The 27,843-nt window shown below is 47.0% G+C and overlaps 1 protein-coding gene across 2 annotated transcripts; it reads right to left on the bottom strand.

The window, feature by feature from the left end:
- Positions 1-704: 704 nt before the first annotated feature.
- LOC103713376 (N-acetyltransferase 9-like protein) lies at positions 705-27,619 on the bottom strand. 2 transcript variants are annotated; one of them, XM_039127394.1, is made up of 7 exons: positions 27,338-27,619; positions 27,174-27,245; positions 24,288-24,375; positions 1,505-1,637; positions 1,373-1,411; positions 1,072-1,137; positions 705-987 (listed from the first exon to the last, which is right to left on the bottom strand). In XM_039127394.1, exons 1-6 carry the CDS (start codon positions 27,558-27,560, stop codon positions 1,084-1,086), a joined length of 609 nt encoding a protein of 202 aa, XP_038983322.1. In that variant the 5' UTR covers positions 27,561-27,619; the 3' UTR covers positions 705-987; positions 1,072-1,083. The 2 variants fall into 2 exon arrangements, with proteins under 2 accessions (XP_038983322.1, XP_038983321.1); XM_039127393.1 differs by having other exon boundaries at positions 707-1,137.
- Between the last annotated feature and the right edge of the window lie 224 nt (positions 27,620-27,843).

A 27,843-nucleotide genomic window follows, 5' to 3' on the forward strand; every position in this document is an offset into this window, starting at 1 on the left:
TTGGATGCTTGTCATTGTTACCTAACCTTATGGATTTAATGTTTGCCTCATGGCCATCCAAGTTGCAACCCTTGTCTTTCCCACCCATCTACCTGAATAGCATTCATACGTAAATTGGATTCCATATACGAATCATAAGATTTAAAAGTGGAATTTGACAAAGCAAGTTCATTAATGTTATCATATGTATGAATCAAAGGAACAAACTCGAGTATGTATGGCAGCACATCATGTATAGTCCTATTAAATGAACTCGAGAGTAATATGGGTCTCCACGAAAATGACTATCATGTCTTTGTATAGTTGAAATGGCAATCTTCTATGCATCTCAACACCTTTGCCTACCCTTTTATCACATAAGTATATGAATTATAGAAATAGAAATGACTCATATTTTATGAATTAACATTACAAGTAAAAGGAGACCAAGAAATTTCATACAATTTCAATACACTGAAACACGAATCATTTTATGTATTGGTAAGTATGGGACACATGTTGTTCTGCCCATCATTTTCGATAATATGTTTGTCCATGCGGATGAATGCTCTTTAAACGCTATTGCTGCATCCCACTCCGCATGAGATGGTGCGAGTTATGAGCTGCTAGACTATTCGATGCCCATCCATCTCTAGCCACTTGAAAATGACTATGAAGGTACCTTAGGTTGAAATGATATGGAGAGAATAACACCATAAAACATGTATAACAAAATTATCACAATTCACATTCATCGCCTGACTTGAGGGGCATAAAGAATCCTGGCATAATCCTTGTGGTTCGTAACAAACATAGTTCATCACTCAAGTGGCAAAAATCCTGTTAGCATCACTAAAGCCTATCGGGTAGGCTGCATCAAGTTCATATTGGAAGAGTGATACTTTGCGGCAAGATGTCAGTGGCATACACACCATGCGTAAAGGATGCATGTTAATATTCATCTACTAACATTTGAATCAAGCTCATGTTCACCATCAAGGTGGATTTCTGAATAAAGCATATATTTTGAATTTTTATTATATGATCAACAGTTAAAATTGGTTAAAGGAAGCAATCGGAGGATCAGTTTACCAGTTTACTTGTTTAAGTTAGAAGGCATTTAAAGAATTGCTCCGTCACAGGCAACTCCAGAGTCACCTGTCAAAAAAAATGAGAAGCAAAAACGAGTACATTATTAACAGGTACAAGGATCAGGAATGCTGCAACTTTCTGAACAGCAGCCAATCCTAGAGATGTCAATACATCCAGCAAGTTCTACTAATGTACTGAAATCAGGAATTCCTTGTGACCCAGGATCTGGGTCTATAATTGTCACCAAAAAGATAGTGATTTTGTTCAATAAGTGGCGTTAAAACATATTCCAGATGCTTACCTCTTTGAAGACTTCACTGTAAGAAGCATCAGCAAAGCCCTGCATTCACCCATGGCCATGAGAAATTTAAAACAATTAACATAAGATGTGATATATATAAATTTGGTTAAAAGGACAGAGTGGAGGGGAAACCAATTTCCGGAAGAGATTAAGTGATGCTGTGTTTGAATCTCCAATTTTTGCGCGGAACTTTTGAATTCCATAATTCTCAACTGCAAATGCCATCATCAACAAGACTGATTCTTCTCCAAGCCCCTTGCCACGGCTAGTAGAGCAAGTGAAAAAGGATAAGAAACCTGACCAAAACTAAGCAAACTAGAAGCCTAAAATCATTGTGGCATATTTGAAGAATACAAAAGGAAAGAGAAAGTAAAAGAAAAATAAATAACTTTCCCAACATATATGCTCACACATACATAAATTATTATTATACTCTTTTGTTTATAATCATGAATTATTTTCATCCATGCTTCATTGTTCCTTATAGAAATGTTAAATAGCATGCCAGAGGTGATTGAAAGAGCACCAAGTATTAACCTGCGATGAGCTAAACCAAATTCAAGTCTGATTTGGGTGATGGATAAAACCAATCATGAGAAAACTATAATTGGTTTCCACTGTACAATTTTATAAAATAGTATGGCAGTTCTGCTTTCTCTGATTGTCAGATCCAACTAATAAATTATATAATATTCAACTGTGTTTTTGAGGTTATCTTGGACAAAGATGCCTCTCGAAATTATCTAGACCTAAAAATATTATAGCAAGGTATATGATCTAAAATGCATAATACAGCAGACTGGGTGAAATGTATTTCTTTCTAAAGGTTAGTTGATCAAAGCACATTAATGAAGATTTAAGAGATCAAAATGTCATACAAAAAGAAAAAGACTAGCTGTTCTATGACTTTAAAATTCTATCAAGGATGGAATTCCAAGCACTTAGATGGTCAAGCTATGGTGAATAAGTAGGAACAAAGGAAAAACAGAAGTGGAAGATATAGGAACTATATGTGCAAAAAAATGTAAGAGGGCATTGCTTACTCTATATTTACGTAAAATGTATTTACAAATATCATTTTCTCCTTACATGGATCTAAGACCATATATGCAGCCAAAAACAAAATCAATTATTAGGAACCGAGCAAATTAAATTTGGACACCAACAATTTATAGTTAATTTTAATTTGGTTATATGGATGTAAAATATATAAGAGAAAAGATAAAATAGTATCTGGTGTGATCCACAAAAAATTAAAGTTAAGGTTGGAATGGTTCAGCTTGGGTCTTGGGAGCAGACAAAAAAATTCAGCTTTGCATCTGCATGAGATATTTGGAAGAGACTAAAAATTCAGCATCCAACACAGGATACCAGTAAGAACTGGACATTGCGTAGAATTTAAACCAGATTAGAACCTCAGTGTGTTCTATTTCTAATTATAATAAGAACATTTCTTGGTCATGTATATTTGCTCTATCAATTGTTTATCACTTTTATTAGGGCCTTTTCTAAGCTGAATTCTTGCCACCAGAATTTAAGATGCAGAACAGAAGATTCAGCATCCAAAAGTAGATCAACAATGTTGAATGTGATCATATTTTCCCTACCTCAGCATATATAAACTCATTCACAGCACAAAAACCTGGTAAATCCAGCAACCTGAGTGCAAACTGCTTCCAGCAAACTTGGATCCCAAATATAATGGGTGCCTGATTTTGGTTTCAGGGAGAAGATTTTAAATTTGCAGTCATATCTTCAAATCATTGATGAAATCTACATTATAGGTTCTATCCTTCATCATCAGGTAAAAAATGGCCACTTCTAGCGCTATTCACCACATCGTTTAGTCCTTTAGCTCGCTTTTATAGCATTGTCTTATCTATCTCAGTTCACATAAGTACATTGAGGTTCATTTGAGTTTACAGAATTTTGAGTAACCTCTTAGCCTGTCACAGTATTCAAATTTAACTTTTAGACAGTGCACTTTCCAATGTCCTGTTTCTTATTCTAAATATTTTGTGTGATCGAACTCTTTTTGACTTAGTGGAGCTTCGTTTATGGTTTTGTAGCAATTGTCTTCACTATTTTATTAGCCTACACCCCTTTGAATCATAATAGGCTCTATTCTGGCTCTCTCTCTCCATGTCTCTAACTCAGCTTCTAAAAGAACTCCATATCTCTTACGTTTCATCAAATTCTATTCATAATTAGTGACCTGCATCTCGTTTTATCTCTTATGGTCCTTGCCTACTTTCCTGCCTTCAAGCTTGGTATTCATTTACTACTTCAAGCATCTACACCCCTTTTCCCCTTCCCCACCAATGTAAGTATTGTATTGCTGTTACTTATCCCTTCACGACATCTTTTGTATTCTAGTTATGCCTCCTTAGCTCTAGTGTTTGACTTGGCCTTATGGCCAATGTTAGCATCATGTGGTGTTGTGATGTTTTGATGATAATGCAGCTTCTTGATTCATGCTACTAGGATTGGCCATCTATCTCTAATATGGGTGGCAATGGATCAAGATGGGACCCCTATGGAGTTAAATTAGGGTTGGGCCAAAAAATCCTCGCCATATACATGACCCATTTATAATTAGGTTGAAAAATATAAACCCATAGCCAACACATTTGATTTTATATTAACCTATACCCAAACCACCAATCCAATTAGTGCTTTTGCTTGTCAATTATATACCTTAGTAATTGACAACAAAAAACAGCCGAAAAGGGATCTAGGGTGGGCATCCAAACAAAGTGAGAAAACATTGTGAAGGAATTAAAGTGGAGAAGAAAACATTACAGTACCTAAACACTCCATTCCCTCCACTTCTCTTTTCGATATATTTTTTTATTCTCTTAACCATTATTTATGCAGCCTTCCTAATCATTCAAACCAATCCTTGATTGTGACAGTATATTACATAATTACTACCATTCTACAAGTTTGGGGATGGATTTTAAGGATCTTTTGAACCCATGGTGACCCATCAGTTCGAAGGACCAAACCCATACCTGACCCATTTATAATTGGGATGGTCTTGACTAGCTCATACCAACTCAAATTGTAAAATGCCCTCAACCAGAACCATTATTTTGGATTGGTTCAGTCCATTGGTGGGTCTGGGTAGAAAAAGTGCCACCACACTATTTCTTCATGCACATTTTTAGTATTTGTGTGTCAATATTGATAGCTCAAAATCAAATCCCTAACTGCTGTTAAGCATAACATTTGAGATATATGACTCTTTTGCTTACTTATTAATCATCAAATAACAAAGTGTAATGGACTACTTTGACGATTTGGCCTAACTTGATTATCTTAAGGGCCTATTTGGATATTAAGTTACAGACTAAATTTGTTTATTTTGAACAGATTACAGAATACATAGTTGCTATCCATAGTTCGAAAGTGGAATGCATTCAACATAACTACTCAACAGGATAAGAGGTCCACAAAAGTCTCTCTATTCACAACTAATTTATTTCACCTCAGAGGTGGTTTATGTTACTCACGATCGCAACTTATCACACAAGACCTCCCATTGGGCCCAAAGAGTAATGAGTTTCTTCCCTTTCTCTGCTCTTTTTCTCCATTCTCCTCCCATTTCTTCCCTCCGCCTTCAACAATGCCATTGCTGGCTCGAAATTTTATCTCAGCCTCTCCACCTCAACTCGGCTCCCCTCTCCACCCCCTTCCCTTCTTTTTTCTCTTGGAGACACCATACATAATCCTACCCTTGCCTCCATCATCCAATTCCTCAATACAAATCCTCCTTTCACCTCCAAATGATCTCCTCCAATCCCTAGATTTGAACCCCATCATCCAAAACCTAGCTCCTCCATTCTTCCTTCCACTGCCACCACGTGGTGGAGTTTCCCACACTCCAAGATTTCATTTGTTCAATGGATGTTGTTACGGGGGAACTTAGCCACCATGCCCCACGTGACGGAGGAGGGCCCCCGGTTAAATAGGCGGAAAGGTGGGTGACGCCTCGGTGACGCCAGAGGACGCCTAGCTGCCGAAGGGTCGCTCGCGCCCCAAAGGCGAATCGACGCCATTAAGGAAGGATGTCCGCCGAAATCCTCAGACTGCCAGGTCAGCAACAACCGCCATACGCCATAAAGAAGGCGGGGAGCTCGAAGCGCGCGCGCCTCTCCGAGGGATGGCGGCAATCTCGAAGCATCACTCCCTTCACCCGTTCCCCTTCTGGTTCCAGGCTCGGAAGTGGGGGGCTACTGTTACGGGGGAACTTAGCCACCATGCCCCACGTGACCGGCACGCGCGCCCAGGAAGACTACGGCAGCCCCTTGATCCAGCAATCCGACCCCGAGTCGGACATCTTCGGCTCCGCAGCCCGACCCCGAGTCGGCTGCCCCTTGATCCAGCAATCCGACCCCGAGTCGGACATCTTCGGCTCCGCAGCCCGACCCCGAGTCGGCAGCCCCTTGATCCAGCAATCCGACCCCGAGTCGGACATCTTCGTCTCCGCAGCCCGACCCCGAGTCGGACATCTCTCGACAACGACAGGCTATTCCCCAAAGGCACGCCGCGGCCCTCTGCTCCACTACACCCAGCAACGGTCGTATCCGGCGCTGCTCCACGATCCCCTGTAACAGCCGTACAAAGCGGAGCTCCACTACGCCCTGTCATGGCCGTACCCAGCGCTGCCCCACGACGCCCTGTAACGGCCATGTCAGTGGCAGCTCCATCGTGCTACACGATGACCAACCCCCCAAAAGGACCCCCCAGCCTGGTATATATGCGGCTGGGGGGGAGAAGGGGGGGTAAGCAAGAACTTCCAGAGCATTCTCTTACTTGCTACTATTATCTCTCTCCAATCTCCTCTGACTTGATCGTCGGAGGGCCCCCACTACCCCAGTGGTGGTGCAAGGCTTGCTTGCAGGTTTCCCGGTGGAAGGTGGAGCGCAATCAACACCAACCAAGGCAACTCAAACGGAACCCCGTTCACACCGCTGTGCCAATCGTTCTCGGTTTGGACCACCAGCAACAGTTGGCGCTAGAGGAAGGGACGAATCTCAGAGCGATCGTAATGGCACGGCGAGGTGGTCGTGGAGCTTCCAATGCCTCCGGTCGCGGGGCCTCTCGCGCCTCCGGCCGGGAGGCCGCTGCGTCTCCAACACATTCTCAGCAACACTCCACCGCTCCACCTCCCATTCAGATGGTCGAAGCCGCTCAGTTCGACCAGTTAGCCCAGCAGGTTCGCACCCTCGCGGAGGCAGTGCAGAACTTGCAGGGTGTGATGTCTCGGGCGCCGCAGCGGGCCCAGGAGCCGCTGCTCCCTGAGCGCTCACCTGTCCTCCTCAACCCGCGCTCCTTCCTCTCCCATGGGGAAGAGCGCCGGCGCGAGGAAGATTCTCGAGCACGGTCCATTCTGCCGGGACCTTCCCATCGGAGCTGCGCGGGGTACGAGAGGCGGGCCCGGGCGCGTTCCCAGACCCCCCAGTCCTCAAGGAACCCGCGCTCCAGTCGGTCCCCCTCTCGGTGCTCCTTGTCTCCCACCCATCGGTCGCGCTCCCTGGACCGGCGGGTGGACGATCTCCACCGACAACTCCAGGTCCTGAAGGGCCACTCCAAAGATCCCTTCGCCGACTTGGAGATCTCCTCCCAGCCGGCGCTTGCCTCGAGGATCCTGCGGACCCCGAATCCGCCGGGGTTCAAAATGCCGGCGATCGAGCCCTATGACGGGGCGGCGGACCCGCGGGATCACGTCGAGAGTTTCAGGACCCTTATGCTCCTCCACGGAGCATCAGATCCTCTCCTCTGCAAGGCCTTCCCGGCGACCCTCCGTGGCCCGGCAAGGGCGTGGTTCGCCGGCTTGGAGGCTAACTCAATCCAGTCCTTCGACCAGTTTACTCGCCTCTTCATCACCCATTTCGCCGTCAGTAGCCGGCGGCGACTGGTCTCCGACTCCCTCTTTGATGTCCGGCAAAACGAGGGAGAAAGCTTGCGGGATTATCTTACCCGCTTCAACAAGGCTACGCTGGAAGTCCGGAACCTGAGCCAGGAGGTGGCTCTTTCAGCCCTGAAGCGTGGCTTCCGAAAGGGCAGACTCACCTTCTCCCTGGACAAACGCCTGCCGCGGAGCTTCCCGGAGCTGTTGTCCCGGGCGAACCAGTATGCGGACGCCGAGGAGGCGGCCGCCCACCGGAGCAAGGAGGCCGCCGAGATCCCTCCAAAGCTCGGGAAGAAAAGGCGAAAAGAAACAGGCCAGAGGAGGAGCCCGACGCCTCAACGTCGGCGCAGAAGCCTGTCGCCGGCGAGGAACCACGGCGCCCTACGCCCTCGTTCTCCGCCCCGACGTTTCAACCGGTACACTCCTCTCCTGACTCCCCGGGCCCAGATCCTCATGGAAATCAAGGGGCGGGAGGACCTCCCGGTCCCGAGACAGATGAAGAAGATTCCTGGGAGGAGGCCCTCTCGGGCGTACTGTGAGTACCACCGGGACCACGGCCACGACACCGAAGACTGCTTCCAGCTTCGGGACGAGATCGAGGCTCTCATCCGCCGAGGGCGCCTCGGTCGATATGTGAACGACCGACGTCCTCCCGCAGACCCGCGTCCGGCCGACCCGGCCCCTCAGGAGCCTCGAGAGCAGAATCGACCCGTCGCGGGCGTGATCCACACTATCGCAGGGGGCTGCCCCCGGCCCGAGAGGAACGCAGGGGGCTCGACTGAAGCGTCAGGGGCAGCCGTCGCAAAGAGGCAGAGGGTCGGTAATGTAATCACTTTTTGTGATGAAGATGTAAAGGGGGTTCAGACCCCCCACGATGACGCCATGGTGATCTCCCTCACTATGGCAAACTATGATGTAAGGCGTGTTCTTGTGGATAGTGGAAGCTCAGCTGATATTTTGTTTTACGAGGCCTTCCAAAAGATGAGCTTGTCCAGACAATTGTTGCACAAAACATCCACCCCCCTCATAGGATTCACTGGTGACGCTATCTCGGCCGAAGGTGTCGTTGAGCTGCCTGTGACTGCGGGCGTTGCACCCGCAGAAGCCACGGTGCGGCTCGGGTTCTTGGTCGTCCGTGTTCCCTCGGCCTACAACGCTATCCTCGGACGACCCGGACTGAACGCCCTTCGCGCGGTGGTCTCTACGTACCACTTGCTCATGCGGTTCCCCACGGCGGCCGGGATTGGAGAGGTTCGAGGTGACCAACCGACCGCAAGGCAATGTTTCCTAGCAACTCTCAAAGGGAAGAAGCCCGTAGAAGCCTTAAGCGTCGAGTCCCTCGACGCCAGAGACGAGGTGGCCTTGCGGCACGGGGAGCCGGCCGAGGGTGTGATCGAAGTTCCCCTCGAGGAAGGTCGCCCGGACAGGACGATCCGGGTCGGCGCCAATCTCGACCCGGGAGCTCGGGCCCGGTTGGTGGAATTCCTCCGAGCCAATGTCGATGTGTTTGCCTGGTCGGCGGCCGATGTACCTGGAATCGACCCGGAGGTCATTTCTCACGCCCTCAATGTCGACCCGACCCACCGACCGGTAAAACAGAAGAAGAGACACTGTGCCCCGGATCGGATCCGAGTGGTCGACCAGGAGGTAGACAAGCTCTTGGAGGCAGGATTCATAAGGGAGGTCAGCTACCCCGAATGGCTGGCAAATGTCGTACTTGTCCGGAAGGCGAGCGGAAAGTGGAGGATGTGCGTCGACTACACCGACCTGAACAAGGCATGCCCCAAGGATAGCTTTCCGCTTCCGCGGATAGACCAACTGGTCGACGCGACTTCCGGATATCAGCTGCTGTCTTTCATGGACGCCTTCTCCGGCTACAACCAGATAATGATGGCTCCACAGGACGAGGAGAAAACTGCCTTTATAACAGACCGGGGGCTGTACTGTTACAAGGTAATGCCCTTCGGTCTGAAGAATGCTGGCGCCACTTACTAGCGCCTCGTTAACAAAATCTTCAAAGAGCAAATTGGCCGGAACATGGAGGTGTACGTGGACGATATGCTGGTGAAGAGCCGCCATGCAGACCAGCACATCGCGGATCTGGAGGAGACTTTCGCCACCTTGCGGAAGTTTCGCATGAAGCTGAACCCAGCGAAGTGCGCCTTTGGCGCTTCGGCCGGGAGGTTCCTCGGTTTCATTGTCAACCAGCGGGGGATCGAAGCCAACCCGGACAAAATCAAGGCCATCCAAGATATGTCCCCTCCGACCAAAGTGAAGGAGGTTCAGGAGCTCGCTGGGAGGGTCGCCGCGCTCGGACGATTTGTGGCAAAATCGGCCGAACGCTGCCAACCTTTCTTCAAGGTGTTGAAACGCCCGAAAGACTTCCTCTGGACGGCCGAATGTCAAGCAGCATTCGACCAGCTCAAGGAATACTTGGCGTCTCCTCCCCTGCTGTCCAAGCCGCAAGAAGGGGAGATGCTCTACCTCTATCTGGCGGTCTCCCCAACCGCAGTCGGTGCGGTACTGGTTCGGGAAGAGGCAAAGCTCCAGAAGCCTGTGTACTACATCAGCCGGGTCCTACGGGATGCCGAGACGCGGTATACGAAGGCTGAAAAGATCGCCTTCGCGCTGCTGACCGCGACCAGGAGGCTTCGCCCCTATTTCCAGGCCCATTCTGTCACCCTCTTGACCGATCAACCGCTGCGGCAGATCCTCAGCAATCCTGAGAATGCGGGACGGCTGGTGAAGTGGGCAGTAGAACTTGGTGAGTTCGACATCCGCTACCAGCCCCGACCCGCCATCAAGGCCCAGGCGCTCGCGGATTTCCTCGCTGAGTGCACGGTGCAGGAGGCGGAACCTAGGTCGCCGGAAACACCCAGCCTCGACCTCCCGATTTGGACGCTTCACATCGATGGGTCGTCGAACCCCGAAGATGGAGGGGCCGGGCTGGTCCTTACCAGTCCTGATGGAGTGATAGCCGAGTACGCCTTGAGGTTCGGATTTCCAGTGACCAACAACGAGGCGGAGTACGAGGCCCTAGTCACGGGACTCAAACTCACCAAGGAGCTCGGCATCCGGCGCCTGAAGGTCTTCACCGACTCCCAGCTGGTGGTCGGGCAGGTCCGTGGGGAGTTCAAGGCCCGGAACCCGACCATGCAGAATTACGTCCGGAAGGTGCAAGCACTCATTCCCGACCTCGGCAGTGTCGACATCCAGCAGGTCCCAAGAAGTGAAAATGCCAGGGCCGACAGGTTGTCCCGCTTAGTGGGCGCAGACGCGCACAACTTGTCGAGGGCGATCTACCTGGAGACCCTGGATGCCCCGAGCATCGGCGAGGCTGGAGCGGTGATGGCGATTGATCCGGAGCCGTCTTGGATGGACCCGCTTGTCGCCTACCTCGCCGAAGGGATCCTCCCTGAAGACGAAGATCAAGCTCGGCGACTTGTTATGAAGTCCGCCCACTACGTACTCTATGAAGGGAGGCTGTATCGGACCTCGTTCACCGCCCCCCTCTTAAAGTGCCTCCGCCCCTCGGAAGCGGCCTACGTCCTCGGCGAAGTCCACGAAGGCGTTTGCGGATCACACTTGGGGGCTAGGTCCTTGGCGCACAAGATCATGAGGCAAGGCTATTATTGGCCTACCTTGTTGGAGGACTCAAAGGATCATGTACGGAAATGCGACGCCTGCCAGCGCCACGCCAACGTCCAGAGAGTCCCTTCTGTCCCCTTGGCACCAATCACTGCACCCTGGCCCTTCGCCCAGTGGGGAATGGATATCCTCGGACCATTCCCCGTCGCTTCAGCTCAGCGGAAATTTTTGATTGTTGCAATCGACTACTTCACCAAGTGGGTGGAGGCAGAGCCGCTGGCCACTATCACGGAGGCGCAAGTCCGGAAGTTCGTGAAGAAGAACATCATTGTCCGATTTGGGGTACCTCGGGTCCTCATCTCGGATAGTGGTCGACAGTTCGACAACAAGCATTTCCGTGACTTCTGCGAGGAGTTCGGGATCGAGCATCGGTTCACATCTGTGTCGCATCCCCAAACCAACGGCGAGGCCGAGGTCACAAATCGGACAATCCTCCAAGGAATCAAAGCGCGAATCGGTCGGACGGGGCAAGCTTGGGTCGAAGAACTCGAGAATGTCCTTTGGGCGTATCGGACCACGCATCGGACCCCTACCGGGGAAACGCCTTTCAGCCTAACCTATGGCACGGAAGCCGTTGTCCCCGTGGAGCTCGGACTCCCCTCACCTCGGGTGGCCGCGCACCGACCCGAGGCCAATTCGGAGCAACTCCGAGGGAACCTGGATCTCTTGGAAGAAGCGAGGGAAATGGCGCAGGTTCGGATGGCGATGTATCAGCGGAGGGTGGCCCGATATTACAACTCCAAGGTCCGACCGAAGCTTTTCAGAATCGGAGATCTGGTGCTAAGGCGAGCTAAAGCATCTCAACCTGCGGAAGGTGGGAAGCTAGCGCCAAATTGAGAAGGCCCGTATAGGGTTCGCTGGGTAAACCGACCTGGCTCCTACCAGTTGGAGGCCCTAGATGGTCGAGAAATTCCAAGGAGCTGGAATTCCGCTAACCTGCGGATGTATTACCAGTAGAACAACAATGCCAGAAAGACAGTTCAAAAATGTATAACACTTTTCATTTCAATAATTTCTGGTTACAATGGCGTGCTCGTGTGATTACAAGGAATTCCCAGAGGGGAATTAGGGTGTAAAGAAAGTAAAGAAGAGGTGGAGACTCCGAGGAGCTGAAGATCTGGGATCCCGAAACCTCCATCCGAAGCGGCTGCAATCCCACCGGAAGTGGGTGCTTCCAACCGGAGGCGCCATCGACGTCTCACGAAAAAGACGAAGAGCCGGCGCGGATGAAGAAGAAGTGGACGAAGGAGAAGTCCACACTGCTCCTACCCAGAGGCGCCATCCACGCCTCACGAAAAAGACGAGGAGCCGCCGCAGAAGAAGCTCCCGCTGCCTCCAGGGGAACGCCACCTCCAAGGGATATTCCGGTCCTCCCCAGTGTTAGGGGAGAGAAGGGATACAAGGGAGAAGAGCATATGGAGGCGCGGTCCCGGATCAAGCGTCTGGTGCGGAGCTCAATCGGGAGGCTGAACTTCAAGGAGGGGAGACGTGATCCCGGATGAAACGCCTAGAGCGGAGTTCCGCCGGGGAGAACCTCCTTGTTGATCCCAGATGAAACGGCTAGTTGGCGGAAGTCGCGAAGGGCGCGCCTCCCGTTCCTTCGGTAGGGGTCTCTCAACCATGCGCCGGAGAGGAGGCCCACGATCCATGGCAACCTGAACAGCTCCGGCTTGGCAGGCTCCATCGCACCTGCACCTATATTTATAGCCAAACTGCGGCCCCCCGGTCGTTCCGATGCGGGTGGCTCCAATAAATGCGGGCGCATTGAATCCGGAGCCGATCCGGCTCTCGAGGCGTATCTTCCCGCGATTTCCTAAGCGTTATTCTCCTTAATCGCATTCTTTATGCAGGACACTCCGGGTGGCCTGTACCCCTAGGTCCACATATCTCCGCTCGCGCCCAGGCCGCATCCGCCTCGAAGAACGCGCGTATCGCGGCCGCTTAACTGACACTCCTCGCAAGCAGCAACTGGCGATCCGATTTTCCAGGTAACCCCTCAATTAGCATTTAATGCCCATCTGGTGTTCCCCAGGCGACGCTTGGAGAGGAGGAGAAACACGATCGCAGCTGGCCACGGAGAAATCCCGTCGGGCGGCAAGCGACAGGCGCACGACCAGCGAGCGGAATTTTCCGAGGCTCGGCCCTTGGATGCCAGGCTAACCCGATGATCATCTCGGGAGCAGACTAGCCTGAAGCCCCGACCGGTCGCCTCGGCTTGCGCCAGCCTCGGCCGACCAACGAGCGGAATTTCCCGAGGCTCGGCCCTCGGATGCCAGGCTAACCCGATGATCATCCCGGGAGCAGACTAGCCTGAAGCCCCGACCGGTCGCCTCGGCTTGCGCCAGCCTTGGCCGACCAACGAGCGGAATTTCCCGAGGCTCGGCCCTCGGATGCCAGGCTAACCCGATGATCATCCCGGGAGCAGACTAGCCTGAAGCCCCGACCGGTCGCCTCGGCTTGCGCCAGCCTTGGCCGACCAACGAGCGGAATTTCCCGAGGCTCGGCCCTCGGATGCCAGGCTAACCCGATGATCATCCCGGGAGCAGACTAGCCTGAAGCCCCGACCGGTCGCCTCGGCTTGCGCCAGCCTTGGCCGACCAACGAGCGGAATTTCCCGAGGCTCGGCCCTCGGATGCCAGGCTAACCCGATGATCATCCCGGGAGCAGACTAGCCTGAAGCCCCGACCGGTAGCCTCGGCTTGCGCCAGCCTTGGCCGACCAACGAGCGGAATTTCCTGAGGCCTGACAACCCTCAGATGCCAGGCTAACCCGATGATCATCCCGGGAGCAGACTAGCCTGAAGCCCCGACCGGTCGCCTCGGCTTGCGCCAGCCTTGGCCGACCAACGAGCGGAATCTCCCGAGGCTCGGCCCTCGGATGCCAGGCTAACCCGATGATCATTCCGAGAGCAGACTAGCCTGAAGCCCCGACCGGTCGCCTCGGCTTGCGCCAGCCTTGGCCGACCAACGAGCGGAATCTCCCGAGGCTTGGCCCTCGGATGCCAGGCTAACCCGATGATCATCCCAGGAGCAAATTAGCCTGAAGCCCCGACCGGTCGCCTCGGCTTGCGCCAACCTTGGCCGACCAACGAGCGGAATTTCCTGAGGCCTAACCCTCGGATGCCTGGCTTAGCGCCGGAAGAATTTCCTGAGGCCTAACCCTCGGATGCCTGGCTTAGTGCCGGAAGAAGTTCCTGAGGCCTAACCCTCGGATGCCTGGCTTAGCGCCGGAAGAATTTCCTGAGGCCTAACCCTCGGATGCCTGGCTTAGTGCCGGAAGAAGTTCCTGAGGCCTAACCCTCGGATGCCTGGCTTAGCGCCGGAAGAAGTTCCTGAGGCCTAACCCTCGGATGCCTGGCTTAGCGCCGGAAGAATTTTCTGAGGCCTAACCCTCGGATGCCTGGCTTAGTGCCGGAAGAATTTCCTGAGGCCTAACCCTCGGATGCCCGGCTTAGCGCCGGAAGAAGTTCCTGAGGCCTAACCCTCGGATGCCTGGCTTAGCGCCGGAAGAATTCCCTGAGGCCTAACCCCCAGATACCTGGCCTAGCGCCAGAAGAATTTCAAGAGTCGGGAGTCAGCGAGACGCTACCAAGAGTTAAAAAGAAGAAGGACGAAAGTGAAATGAAGAAACTCTATTTGCATTAACTTTCATTGTTTCAGGGCCGAGACCCATACAACTTGGCAAAACGACAACACACAAAGAAAAGAACAAAAATACAGAAGGTCAGCTTGGAGGAACCCCCGGGTCGGGAACGCCGGGCACGTCCGCAGGGGGTAGGGAGGCAGTTGGAGAATCAGCAGGCAATGGCGCCGGAGAGGAGTCTAGAAGAGAGATCCCACTCAGGTCAATTTCGGGGTACTTAGCCGACACCCTTGTTAGGCCTTCCTCGAAGCCTAAGATAAAGGAGTCGGACCCCGCGTCCGACATGTCACGGACGAACTCGTCAGACTGACGATAGGCCTGTACCGCCTCCGACATATCACGGGTGAACTCGGCGGACTGACGATAAGCCTGTACCGTCTGACGCCCGATTTCCGCACTCTTCTCGGCCAGCGCCGCCTCTGCCCGCTCCATAATCTGAGCTTTCGCCTCCAAGACCTTCGCCACAATCCGGTCGTCCGCCTCGGAGGAGACCCTCAGCAGATCAGCCTGAGCCTCCTTGTGCTTCGCCTCGGCAGCAATGCGAGCAGCCTCAGCCTCCTCCAGGCGCGAATGAAGCTCCTGGTCGCTCGCGCGGGACTTCTCCAAGGCCGACTCCAATTCGCCCAGCTTGGCTTCAAGAGACCGGGTTCGGTTGCGGGCGTTGTCGGCTGACCGCTGGGCCTTCTCCCACCTCTCCCGGTAGTCGGCAGCCTTTCGGGACTGCTTCTCGGCCCGCTCCTCCGCCTTCTTGATCTCGCCCTCGAGACCCGAGGCAACCTTGAGTTGCTCCTGAGCCTCCAACAGTTGCTTCTCGAGGGTGACGAAGCCGAGTGCCCGCTCTTCGGCCATCTGGAGCCTCATCTCGAGGTCCCTGGTCGTCCTCCCCGCCGCAGCCTGACCTCCCTCCTCTACTACCTTCAGTTGGCTCTCGGCCCTCGCCAGAAGCCTCGCCTATTCCTCGTAGCACTCCTCCAGGCGGATCATGTACTGGGCGAGCTAAGAGATAGGAAAAACGAGGGCGTCAGGCGGGGATCAACAGAGCCTATAAATGATGAAAGCGACCAAAAGAACACTCACCGACATGAGACAGACGCAGCTGGCAACCCCAATGTCAGGGACCCTCATCTCCCGGACCTGCCTGCGGTCCTTCTCCAGCAGCACCGTTTCGATGAGGTTTCGGGCGCCGGCGAAAGTGAAGGCCGACCCCGACTTCTCCTCGGAGTCGGACGGTGGTTCTGCAGCCTTACCCTTACCCATCGCTTGGGGAAGAGTCATGCTGACCATGCTCGGGGCGGGGACCGCCCCTGGAATTGACAGGGTCCCGCTCGGCCGGGGCCTCGGCGCGTCCCTCCTCGTATCATCCGGAGCCGACCGAGTCGAAGGCTGGGCTGGGGACCGATCACGTCCGACCCGTCCATCTCGGGCGCGCCCGGGTGATGCCTCCGGAAAAACGGTAGTCTCGGCATCGGAGGGCTGATACAGCGTCAACTGCCGGTCCGCGCCCGCGGCGTCCCCCTGATCGGTGGGTCCGGACCCGTCTGTCGGCGTCGGAGTCGCCTGCCGGCGGGACTTCTTCGCCGGTGGGGCCCCGCTCGGAGGAGCTCGTTTCTTCCTCCGGACTGCTTCCAGTAGGGACGTCCTACCAACAGCCGTTGCCTTGTCCGACTGCATGACGTCGTCGATCTCTGCAAAAAAGACGAGGTGGTGGGAGGTTGAGAAACTGAAGGAAAGAACGAGACGAAAGAGGAGAAAAGAGCTAAAAAAGAAATGGTGGCGGGCTCATGGTCAGCGGGGACCGAGCTCAGACCGACGTTCACCAAGGTATCCTCGGAAATAAGGCGAGCCACCGGGGGGAGCCGGCCCTCGGCAACCAACCCCTTCAAGACGGCGACGCCATCGGATTCCTCCCTCGACAACCTCGATAGGCCAATCGGGGACTTCATCGGCGTCTCCCAGGTTGCCCTGATTCCCCAAGAGGGATCTGCGTCAACGAAAAAGAAGCGCCCCTTCCAGCCGTGAATGGAGGTAGGAGCCTCCTTGACGAGGCCGCACCCTCGCCGCGCCGCAAAGCACCACCACCCTTTGTCCTGGGGGTGGCCGCTCAGGCCGTAGCATTCCCAAAAGACATTCAGGGTGGCGGGAACCTCGTGCATGCGGCAGAGAACCTGAAAGGCCGTCAGGGCGCGCCATGAGTTCGGCACCAGTTGCGTCGGCGCCACTCTTAAACCCCGAAGCACCTGAACGACTAAGTCCGAGGGGGAAAAGCGGAACCCGGCCTGAAGAATGCCCTCATTGATGGCAACCTTCCCTGGAGGAGGATGGGACATCCTCTCCTCAGGCCCCGGGAGCGTAACATTGCAGGCCTCGGGAAGGTGGTATCGAGCCACGAACCTATCTAGGTCTTCGGCGACCAGCTCCGACTTAATGCGGTCTGCTCTCACTTCGCCCATCCCTAATGGCCAGTGAATCTACGGTCAGGACGGGATCAAGAAGGGGGAAAGGACCGGAACGACTGGAGTACACTAATACAAAAGGAGAAAGTATGGAGAGCCTTAAATTGAAGAATGGGGCAACTCACCGGAAGAGAAGGAAGAACGGCTCCGAGAGCGTCAAAGGAGGAGCAAGCGAACAGTCCGACGGCAATGACGGCAGCGCAAAGGAGAAACTCGAAGATGTCTGTAAAAAGAAAGGCGGACGGAGGAGGGCCCCCGGTTAAATAGGCGGAAAGGTGGGTGACGCCTCGGTGACGCCAGAGGACGCCTAGCTGCCGAAGGGTCGCTCGCGCCCCAAAGGCGAATCGACGCCATTAAGGAAGGATGTCCGCCGAAATCCTCAGACTGCCAGGTCAGCAACAACCGCCATACGCCATAAAGAAGGCGGGGAGCTCGAAGCGCGCGCGCCTCTCCGAGGGATGGCGGCAATCTCGAAGCATCACTCCCTTCACCCGTTCCCCTTCTGGTTCCAGGCTCGGAAGTGGGGGGCTACTGTTACGGGGGAACTTAGCCACCATGCCCCACGTGACCGGCACGCGCGCCCAGGAAGACTACGGCAGCCCCTTGATCCAGCAATCCGACCCCGAGTCGGACATCTTCGGCTCCGCAGCCCGACCCCGAGTCGGCTGCCCCTTGATCCAGCAATCCGACCCCGAGTCGGACATCTTCGGCTCCGCAGCCCGACCCCGAGTCGGCAGCCCCTTGATCCAGCAATCCGACCCCGAGTCGGACATCTTCGTCTCCGCAGCCCGACCCCGAGTCGGACATCTCTCGACAACGACAGGCTATTCCCCAGAGGCACGCCGCGGCCCTCTGCTCCACTACACCCAGCAACGGTCGTATCCGGCGCTGCTCCACGATCCCCTGTAACAGCCGTACAAAGCGGAGCTCCACTACGCCCTGTCATGGCCGTACCCAGCGCTGCCCCACGACGCCCTGTAACGGCCATGTCAGTGGCAGCTCCATCGTGCTACACGATGATCAACCCCCCAAAAGGACCCCCCAGCCTGGTATATATGCGGCTGGGGGGGAGAAGGGGGGGTAAGCAAGAACTTCCAGAGCATTCTCTTACTTGCTACTATTATCTCTCTCCAATCTCCTCTGACTTGATCGTCGGAGGGCCCCCACTACCCCAGTGGTGGTGCGAGGCTTGCTTGCAGGTTTCCCGGTGGAAGGTGGAGCGCAATCAACACCAACCAAGGCAACTCAAACGGAACCCCGTTCACACCGCTGTGCCAATCGTTCTCGGTTTGGACCACCAGCAACAGATGTCAATACCAGCAAATGGCCTTTCTTCAAGACAAAATGGATATGTAGATAATCCCTAGGGTATATGGTCAAAAAGGCAAAGCTAAGGAAAGTTGTTGACGATAAGAAGGTAAGGTACTCCATTCTCTTGGAATGTTAGTATGATGGGGAGACGAACATCATCATCACCATCTTCAAGATTTTCAACGACACCTCTACTTATGCTTACAGTAGGCTCCTACAGTTATCTCTCTCTTATCTCATCTTTCTCTTCAAAAAAATTGATTTTTTTCAGGCAGGTTTGATTTGTTTTCCTCTACGACACGAGTCTGAAAAACGAACCTAGTTACTGGTTCAACATGTGAAAGCAAGGGTCGACATCTGATTCCAGCACCCAATATCACCTGATGCATACCCTACTACAATAAGATAGTAGAATAAGGGCTAGAACATACCAGTAATGGGTGAACCAAGGCCATATTGCACATGTTACATTGCACATCAAGGCATATCAACCTTGTACTCCTTGTATGCTTCTTCTATTTGTTTTGCTTATTTATACAAGGTGTCTTGAGGCATCTTGCTCCCATATTGAGAATCATTCGATACTGACTGGCCATTAGTATGGTAGCAATCCTCAAGATTTGAGTCCTTATGTGTAAGCACTTTGATCAACATAGATATTGAAAACACAAATGGAAGTTTAAGGCAAATTATTATACCTACATTGTTAACAATGACATCAAGTATTTCATTTTCTTATAGTTTGTATGCTCTAAATTAGAACCAATTACATGATTCTACTGTTAAGCCTGGCATACCTTATTGCCTCTTTCCCTATTATCTTAAGCTTTTGGGGTAATTTGATGACTCAGCATGGTATTAGAGCCAGGTTTGATCAGGTTGATCATTCACACCCTAATCCTTTGATTCCCAAATTATCTCGGTGATCTGTATGAAGTAGAAATGCTGTTGTGCTGAAAGGAAGACATATTAAATCATATGTGGGATTCAATTGTTCCATTGAAGTTTCTATGAGTTTTTTCTAACATTCTTTCTCAATTGAAGCAAGTGATGCCATTGAAAAAGGGTTGTATAGATGACGGATGTTGACAGCAATGAGCTGGTTTGTTCTTGAGAACAAAAACACATATGTGGATGTCTGTTTGGACGGTAGCATGATTGGAAAAACCTTTCTTTCAGTTCAGATAAGCAGAACAGTGGTTTGCTGCATTTGAAGTGCAGAATTCTGTAGATGAATTGCTGGTTTTGTCTCATAAATCTTGCTTTGTTTATGACCTGTTCTGAAATAGTTTCTTTATTATTCACATACTCCTTCAGGGCCATCTATTATTTCTGGTTGAAATACTGTACTTGGGAGATGGAAATGATAGAAAATTGGAATCTCCGTGGAAGATATTCTTGGATAGCAGATGACACTTGGAAGTTATGAAGAACAAAAACTTTCTTCAATAGGCGAAAGAAATCGAATTATTTTTGAAAGCAAACAAGATGCATCAGTGTCTTACCAAAAATCCTTCCAATAATGAAAAAAGTGGAGTGGAAAAAAGAAAATAGTCAAGTTATGACATTGTTATGAAATAGCATGGAGCCACATATAATTAGCAATCTCATGTTTTATATACAGCTAAGGAGATTTGGAAGACTGCAAGGGAGATGTATTCATTCAGAAAAGAATATCTCACGTATATGAGATTTATGAGCAGATTTTCAAGATGCAACAAGGAAAACAAGTCATTAAGTGAGTATTGTTGTCAACTGAGAGAATTTTGGGATGAACTGAACATTTATCAGCCCATTGGAACCTTCAATGCAAATTGCTACATTTGAGGTCACTGCTGCTAGGCATCTAGTCTTATAGAAGAGACATTTGATTGAAGGAATGCTATTGATAAGCAGGACACTTGCAACAATTGTCCAATTTCACACAAATGATCATATAAATAGAAATAACTTACCATCTCATTTTTTACCATTTTTATGCATTTTAAGCAAAAGAGTAATATGTATGTAATTTGTAATTTTTAGGGGAGACTTGATCTAAGTTCTGGTTATCACATTGTCTGAATATATTCCCTATGCATGAAGGCGTCAACTATCCAATCAAAATTGTGAAAAAATGTGTAGTTCAGTTACCTGGGGCATATGCTAATCGCAAAACATGTGAAAATAACTTATTTATTGAAACTTAATTCTGTTATCTTTACATGAGACATAAATCAGATGGTTAACTGAACTATGCTATTCATTATGGAATTATCAGGCTCTATATGCCTTGTTTTCTGAGAAAAATATAGAAAGTGCAGCCCTTTTTTTGGTTCATGATGGGCATTCTAATTCACTTAGGATTCTGAGTTTTTGTTTTTATGTATCTATTTATGTCTATCTGTTTATTTATATCTTTGCTTACCAGTAGGACTGGTTCCATGAGCGCATAGAAACAGCTGAAGCAGATTTCGTTTGTTGTTATGAATGGAAATCAGGATTGACTTCCCCAATCCTGGGAAATATATTCCATGGAATCATCAAGAATGATTGATTTCAGTTCTTGTGCAAGATCAGTCCAGGTAATCTCTAGGAATGAAGAAAGCCCGGCAGCAAATAATTTAATATATCATTATAACTAACAATATTACTATTATTAATATTATTTTTTAAAGTTGTATTATCAATAGTATGTTACTAATACCCATAATGTTATTATTCACAATATAAATATTACTAATAGGAATATAGAAATTTTAATCTTATTTTAAAATATTAATGTTCTATTATATAACATTATATATCTAAACTACTAATATTAATATAATATTATATTATAATAATATTCAAACTAATATTAAATTTGCTATAATGATAATAAAATAATGAAATTAACCTATGCCATGCATTATGATATTATAACAATATTATTGACAATATAATGCAAAATATAATATGTTATTAATATGATATATAGTATAAAATATATATTTATATTGTTATTAATCTAATAAGAGTTGCTGGTCTTCCATGATAATATTATATAATTAGTATTATCCATATCAATATAATATTTGTACATAATTAATATTAATACCAATATTGATAGTATAAAAATAATTACAAAAATAATGCAAATATAAACAGTCTCATATATAACAAAATCATAAATACAAAATTATAAAAATTATAACCCTATATTATAATAAAATAATAATTATAATATATTATTCCTGTAGCAATATAATTGAATACAATAATATTATTACTAATAATAAGTCATAAAATGTAATATTTTATTAAATATAATATACAATATAAAATATTTATATTGATAACATAAAAATAACATAATATCAATAATAAATAAGATGAATATAATATATATAATATTACATATCTTAACATATAATTAAAAATAGTATATAAGAAACAATATTAATATGATATAATATATAATATAATAATATTTAATATATAATAAATTGCTGCAATATATTTTCAATAAACAAAATAAACAATTCATAATAATAATATAATACATAAAAGCAAGGTTCGTCGTCTCGGTACCGAACCCCATACTAGTGCCACACTAGCATAGTATCGGTATGGTACGGTACAATACAAAGTTTTTTTGGTATACCGACACTCGATATGGCACCCGTTCTAGATATTGGTACCAAACCAGTACAGTATGGTATGCCCCGTATTGTCCGATTCAGGCCGGTACGGCATACCATGTATAAAAGTCTCCTTTTATTGTAACTCAGACACATATCCAAGTTTAGAAAAACCAATATCTAAGCCCCCCAAGGTATCATTTTACTCTTTTAAAGGAATCCAATATCCTTTAGACTTAGCATTCCCATGACCAAAATGAGCTGCCAAACATGGGAGTGGACTATATGGGAAATCGATACCTATTGCCACCCCCCAATTCTTGCAAACCAAACATGGCCCTAGAGTGTGTGAGGAATCATTAAAGCTTGTGCTCTATGCACTAGTAAAGATGCATCCAATGTTGCTTGGTTCTATCAAGGATATCTATACATTAGTTTGTTCTCCTTCCGAAATGGACAAGATGAAGACAATTCAAAGCAAGGTTTTGTGAGGTAGATAGAAATGCTTCAAATGATACCATATCCTGATTATCACATGTTGCTTAGTTTGTTGATTGTTGGATGAGATTGTATTTTATCGTTTTGCAAGCAACAAGTGGACCATCTTACATTATTTGTTCTATTTTTAGTAAACTAGTAAATGTGTTCTATTGTATTTTGTAAACCTTTTCACATAGCTTGAGTACACAAAGTTATATTTATTAGTATTATATATTTTTTTAATTTTTGTGTCATAGCAGCATATTGTACATGTACGCTTTATATGTTTTTTATTGAAAGGCATGCAAGAATGTGTATCATAGCTCGTGTTATTTCATTTTATCGAAATATTTTTCCAATGGCTTCAAGAGGTATCGCCAATGCGATATAGCAAGTGGGCTGACTAGATCTTAAGCTTAGTTTGTAGCTTATAAATGTAGTCTTGGATATCCCCCCTCCCCCACAACCAAAGGGCAAAAAAAAAATTGAGAGAAGAAGATGATATCCTATTGAGCATATGGAAAAAGATCTAAACATTGTTTAAGTTATTCTCTTAAATAATGCTATCCTTTGCTCTAATTGACCAACCAATAGATAATGTTTTCAGAGGACATGGTGGAATACTCTATTGATACTATATCTATCCTAAATATCTAATTAAAAATACACTACTTTGTATATTTAATCAAAGTATCCAAACAGCTCCAGTTATGCATTCTTAGGTAGTCAGTAATCACATGACTGAGTTTTCGACCAATCTCTCTATCTATTTGGTTTATTTCATTTTAAAGAAATATTGTAATATAGGATTTAGAAGAAGAACAAACAAACAAACAAACAAACATGTATCATTTGAAATGAGATTGTATTCAACTTTTAATAGCAATAAAAGATGTCTTTCAAGGAAGAGTTTTAAGTATTAAGAAGCGTGTGCCCAACTAAGATCACAATTCTAAAGCAAGCATGGCACCCTAGGAAAAATATTGATCACTACATATCAGAATAATGTTAGGGGTCTGGTTGTACTGATTCTTATGGAGTCCACACCCTCCTTTTAAGCTCTATTACATCATCTTTCAGACAAAAGGATCAATACTCACAAATAATTTCAAAGAACCACACAACATGGATGTTGCTAATGTGTATGACTTTAGCAATCATAGTGATGAATCAGGGACTAACTTTGAATATTATAGCTCTGAATACAGAGCCTTTTATGTCTCTAGAAAGTTGGGGAACCTATTAACCTTTCACATGCTTTCACAGGAAAGCAACTACCCGACAGTAACTTTGTCAAAGATTTTGAAGTAGCTTAATGGCCACAACAAGAGAGATATTACCCCTCAAGGTGCACTAGTTGGATATTTCTGAATCTCATTCTCTGAATTTTGTGGAAAGAGCGGAAAGGAAAAAAAGCTGTCCAAGTGGCACAAAAATCTGGATCTACGCAGATTCATCCATGCATGTCTTGAGTGCATCTCATCTACATAATCCAGTCTCCACAAATTCTAATAAGAACCAGATTTTTTATGGGCTAGAAATTAAAAGTTAATCCATATTTATCATAATATCCAAGATCTGGTACACCATTACACTTATTTTCTCTTAGGCTTAATATACCATTCAATATTTAAACTGGCGCATTTCCAATGGATCTACTGAATCAGTCAAATTGAAAATATCCAATGTTTCTGAAATTGATGGACCAACTAATTACACATCATGCGGGACAAGTTAAGACAGCAGATGCTACAGATAAGGCCATGCCAGCAATGCTTAAATAGAAAATGTCGGATAAATTAACAGTACGTGTTAGTTTGTTAGTGAAATTGGACAAAAGATTATGTTTAGGGCATCATTACCTTTTTGTTTCAGCTATCATGATCTCAATTTCTGCTGTTTGTAGGTCATCTGGATCATTCATGTATATATTCACATCACCAACCATGGCTGTAGAAATGAATTTTTGATCAGCGAAAAATAGATAAAACAAAAATCTGAACTAGCAACAAGAAGTTTGTACCTTAAGTTTTAAACAAGACTAATTTGTATAAGACATTAAAAACTAATCATGTCATTCTTGTACTGAAATTTTAAATTGCCCTCTTTCGAGTAGCACATGGGTTTTGGGTTCACAAAGATCACCAACCAAATAGTCAGTAAAAATATGCCTGATCCCATCTACATGAGATCTGTTTAGTGCATCTTGCTTATGTAAATGTGACCTTCTCCTATTATCCTGTAGCAAAAATATCTTTAAATTCTATTTCGCTAATCTATTAGTCTTCTTAGGCCTATCATCCATTTTTGACACTTGAAGGGAACTCCAAGATACAAGATCATCAACCACGGATCATTTTTCTCAGCGGAATTATCTCAAGCACTTCTCCCTCACACTATCCTCCATCAGTGTGTCTTTGAGTTCCCATGGGGTGATTTATTTATATCCATCTTAATTGTTACTTTTCTTATAGATTGGCTTCTAGACCTTCAAAGCTACCATTCGCATCTTATGCTCATAAACCCTCTTCCAAATATTCTGATCCATATACAAAATTTGATTCATACGTAATACTTATATCACCTAGCAACCAGACATAAAAACGTGCCAAGTCCCATCTTCATGAGGTTCATGCAATGAATCATTCCTTATTTATCCGCAGACATCCAAGGTCAGTTTCCCTGATATAATAACGATATTATAATATCCTCAAATTGTTTCTCACAAGTTCTACCAAAGTCTTCTTAGGTCAGTCATCCATTTCTGACACTTAAACTAGCTTTTGCAATCCCTCCCCCACCCCCATCCAAAAAGAAGGGGCAAACGTTGCAGAGGTGGGAGGTGTCATCGTCTTTGGTCTATCTCTCTTCATTTCAGCATAACACAAAGCATACCATATTCTACCTCTTGGGACCTCGGAGATTAAAGAGTTACATCATCTCAACCAACAGATCTCCTATCACCGCTTTAGGAACCATATTTGTTGATTAATTTACAGACTCAGAGGATGTGTAAAAGAGAACATGTCTTCTTGTCAAAAGTTTGCCTTGACCTTTCCAAGAAACCAAGCCATGAACTGAGATTACAATAAAGAACCAAGCGATGTGTAAAAGAGAACATGTCTTCTTGTCAAAAGTTTGCCTTGACCTTTCCAAGAAACCAAGCCATGAACTGAGATTACAATAAAGAACCAAGCAGAATCAATTAAATTCTTTCCACCACTTTAGAAACAACTGACCCAACTCATGACAAGATCAAGAAAATTGCAGGCAAATTCATGTGACTTTATCTAGGTAATTTGATTAGGATCCCTCATGCTTTCTCTTTTAAGCCTAGCCTTCACTTTCAAGTCATGTCACTTAGTGGCAATAAAAGTATCAGGCCTCACCAATTCAACCTGATAGAGGACATCTATTTAAACAATTCATCAAAATGATAGTCTAAAACCTATGAAATTGTCTAGTAAAATAGTAAAGTGATGGGATAAAAAGTCTAGATCCTCTTTGACAACAATTTATTAGAAACAAGAAAAATAAAAAGGGTAAGTGTTGCGCAATGGATACATGGTCAATGATGTGTATAGGAAGACACCTTACACTAGCAAAACAACCTAATAAACAACTATTCTTGAAATAATAAGCCAATAACAAAGCCAATTCCTATATGTTCTAGTTACAAATTAACTGATTAAATCTCATCTTGCTTGAATCGATCAAAGTGGGGAAATAGAAAGAAGTTATAGGCTTCCTATCCACCTGCCACACAGCTTGTAAAAAAAAGATGGAGAAATTAATTTTGAGATAAAATTTTACCAACCCTTAGCTGAAAATTAACCTTCAAAATGGATCATCCCTCATCATTTACCACCTCAAGCTTATCCGGATCAATCTAATGAAAAACATAGCATTTTATATCCTGCTCAACACAAAATTTTATAGAATTCAAGCATGTCACCCCCATTAGCCAGATATTCTATCCAAATTGACATGAGCTGAACTCACAACTTAATGAGAATATTTTGCAATGCTGTCACCTATGTTATGGTGCCTAAAATTTGATTTTTTTGCTTCTTGTTAAAGCAGCTCTTAACTTAAAATTCTATGGTTGTGTCACACAGTCTGTCATCCGACCTTATCATCTCCAGTAATACTGACCATTCATTTTTAGGTGGAAAGTTGTGTTTAAAGCAACCATTAATGGTTTGCTATCATCAAAATTCTAAAGATGATAACTTTTCAAATATTTGACATAACCAACAAAAGATTTCATCATGTATACAAAAAAATCCCATTCCCTAGCTCCATACTCCAGACTAAATCAACAAAATAAACAAACAAAAAAGGCATCAGATATTTAGTAATGCATTTCCCCAACTATAAAAACAAGGTTTTAAGTATGTCGACAATTGATTTCAACATGGATAAAAGCAAATCAAATATTTCAAATCCAACCATCCCAAGCAATTTCTCTATTTCACCAAGTGCAACACCAAAAAGACCACTCAAACAGAAAGACCAAAAAATGTATTTACCATAAAAATAAACCCAAATAACAACACAAACTTCAATCTAACTGTTCGAAGAAAGTTCCCAAGTCATTAGAGGTCAACTCCTTCAACAAATAACATAAATTTCTCCAAAATTAACTCCACAAAACCAACAATAACAAACACAAAATCAAAGCAAACAAAATCAACGACATAAAATCCACCAACCAAAAAAAGAAAAAGTGAATTAAAAGTTCCAACCTTCAACGTGGGGATCTCCATGGACGAAGCTACCCTCGATCAACTCCTTGTCCAGCACTATAAATGTATGCTCTGCAGCACACCCAGCCCTCAATCTCGTCGCATTCAAAAACTTAGCAACGAAGACAAACCCGAGAGAGAGAGAGAGAGAGAGAGAGGATTACTGTTGGGGTCTTGGGTCCAGGAGAGGTGCATCTGGTACTCCTGATCGAGGGTGAGGGGCTCGGAGCCGGTGGCGAGGAGGAGGGACGGGTCCTGCATCCATTCGTGGTATCGAGGCACGTGCTCCTCCATGTATGGCACCAGGACCACCTTCTTGCCCTCCAAGCTCGTCTCTAGGCTTTTTCTTTGCCCTCTCCCCTCCCGAGCCGTCTCCCCGAGCTCCATGGCAATCCGAGCGTTCACCGATGGTGATCGTATCTCGGCAGAACAAAACGAGTCAACCGATTGCCGATGCTGGGTTTGGGGAAGTTAAAATGAGCCACGTCAGGGCGGAGTGCCGGTCCAGCTTCTTGGTTTGGACTACGGTTTGCGGATCCGACGCCGCCGAAGAATTGCTCTTAGCACTTCAAAACGGCTCGGGTCCGACCCGGACAGGCTTAATTCCCTGTTTGTTGGCAAATGAATGTTTTTGCACGATTATTCTCAAAATTAATATTTAAATATATAT

This window comes from Phoenix dactylifera, chromosome 6, assembly GCF_009389715.1.
Source record: "Phoenix dactylifera cultivar Barhee BC4 chromosome 6, palm_55x_up_171113_PBpolish2nd_filt_p, whole genome shotgun sequence".
NCBI classification, from domain to species: Eukaryota; Viridiplantae; Streptophyta; class Magnoliopsida; order Arecales; family Arecaceae; genus Phoenix; species Phoenix dactylifera.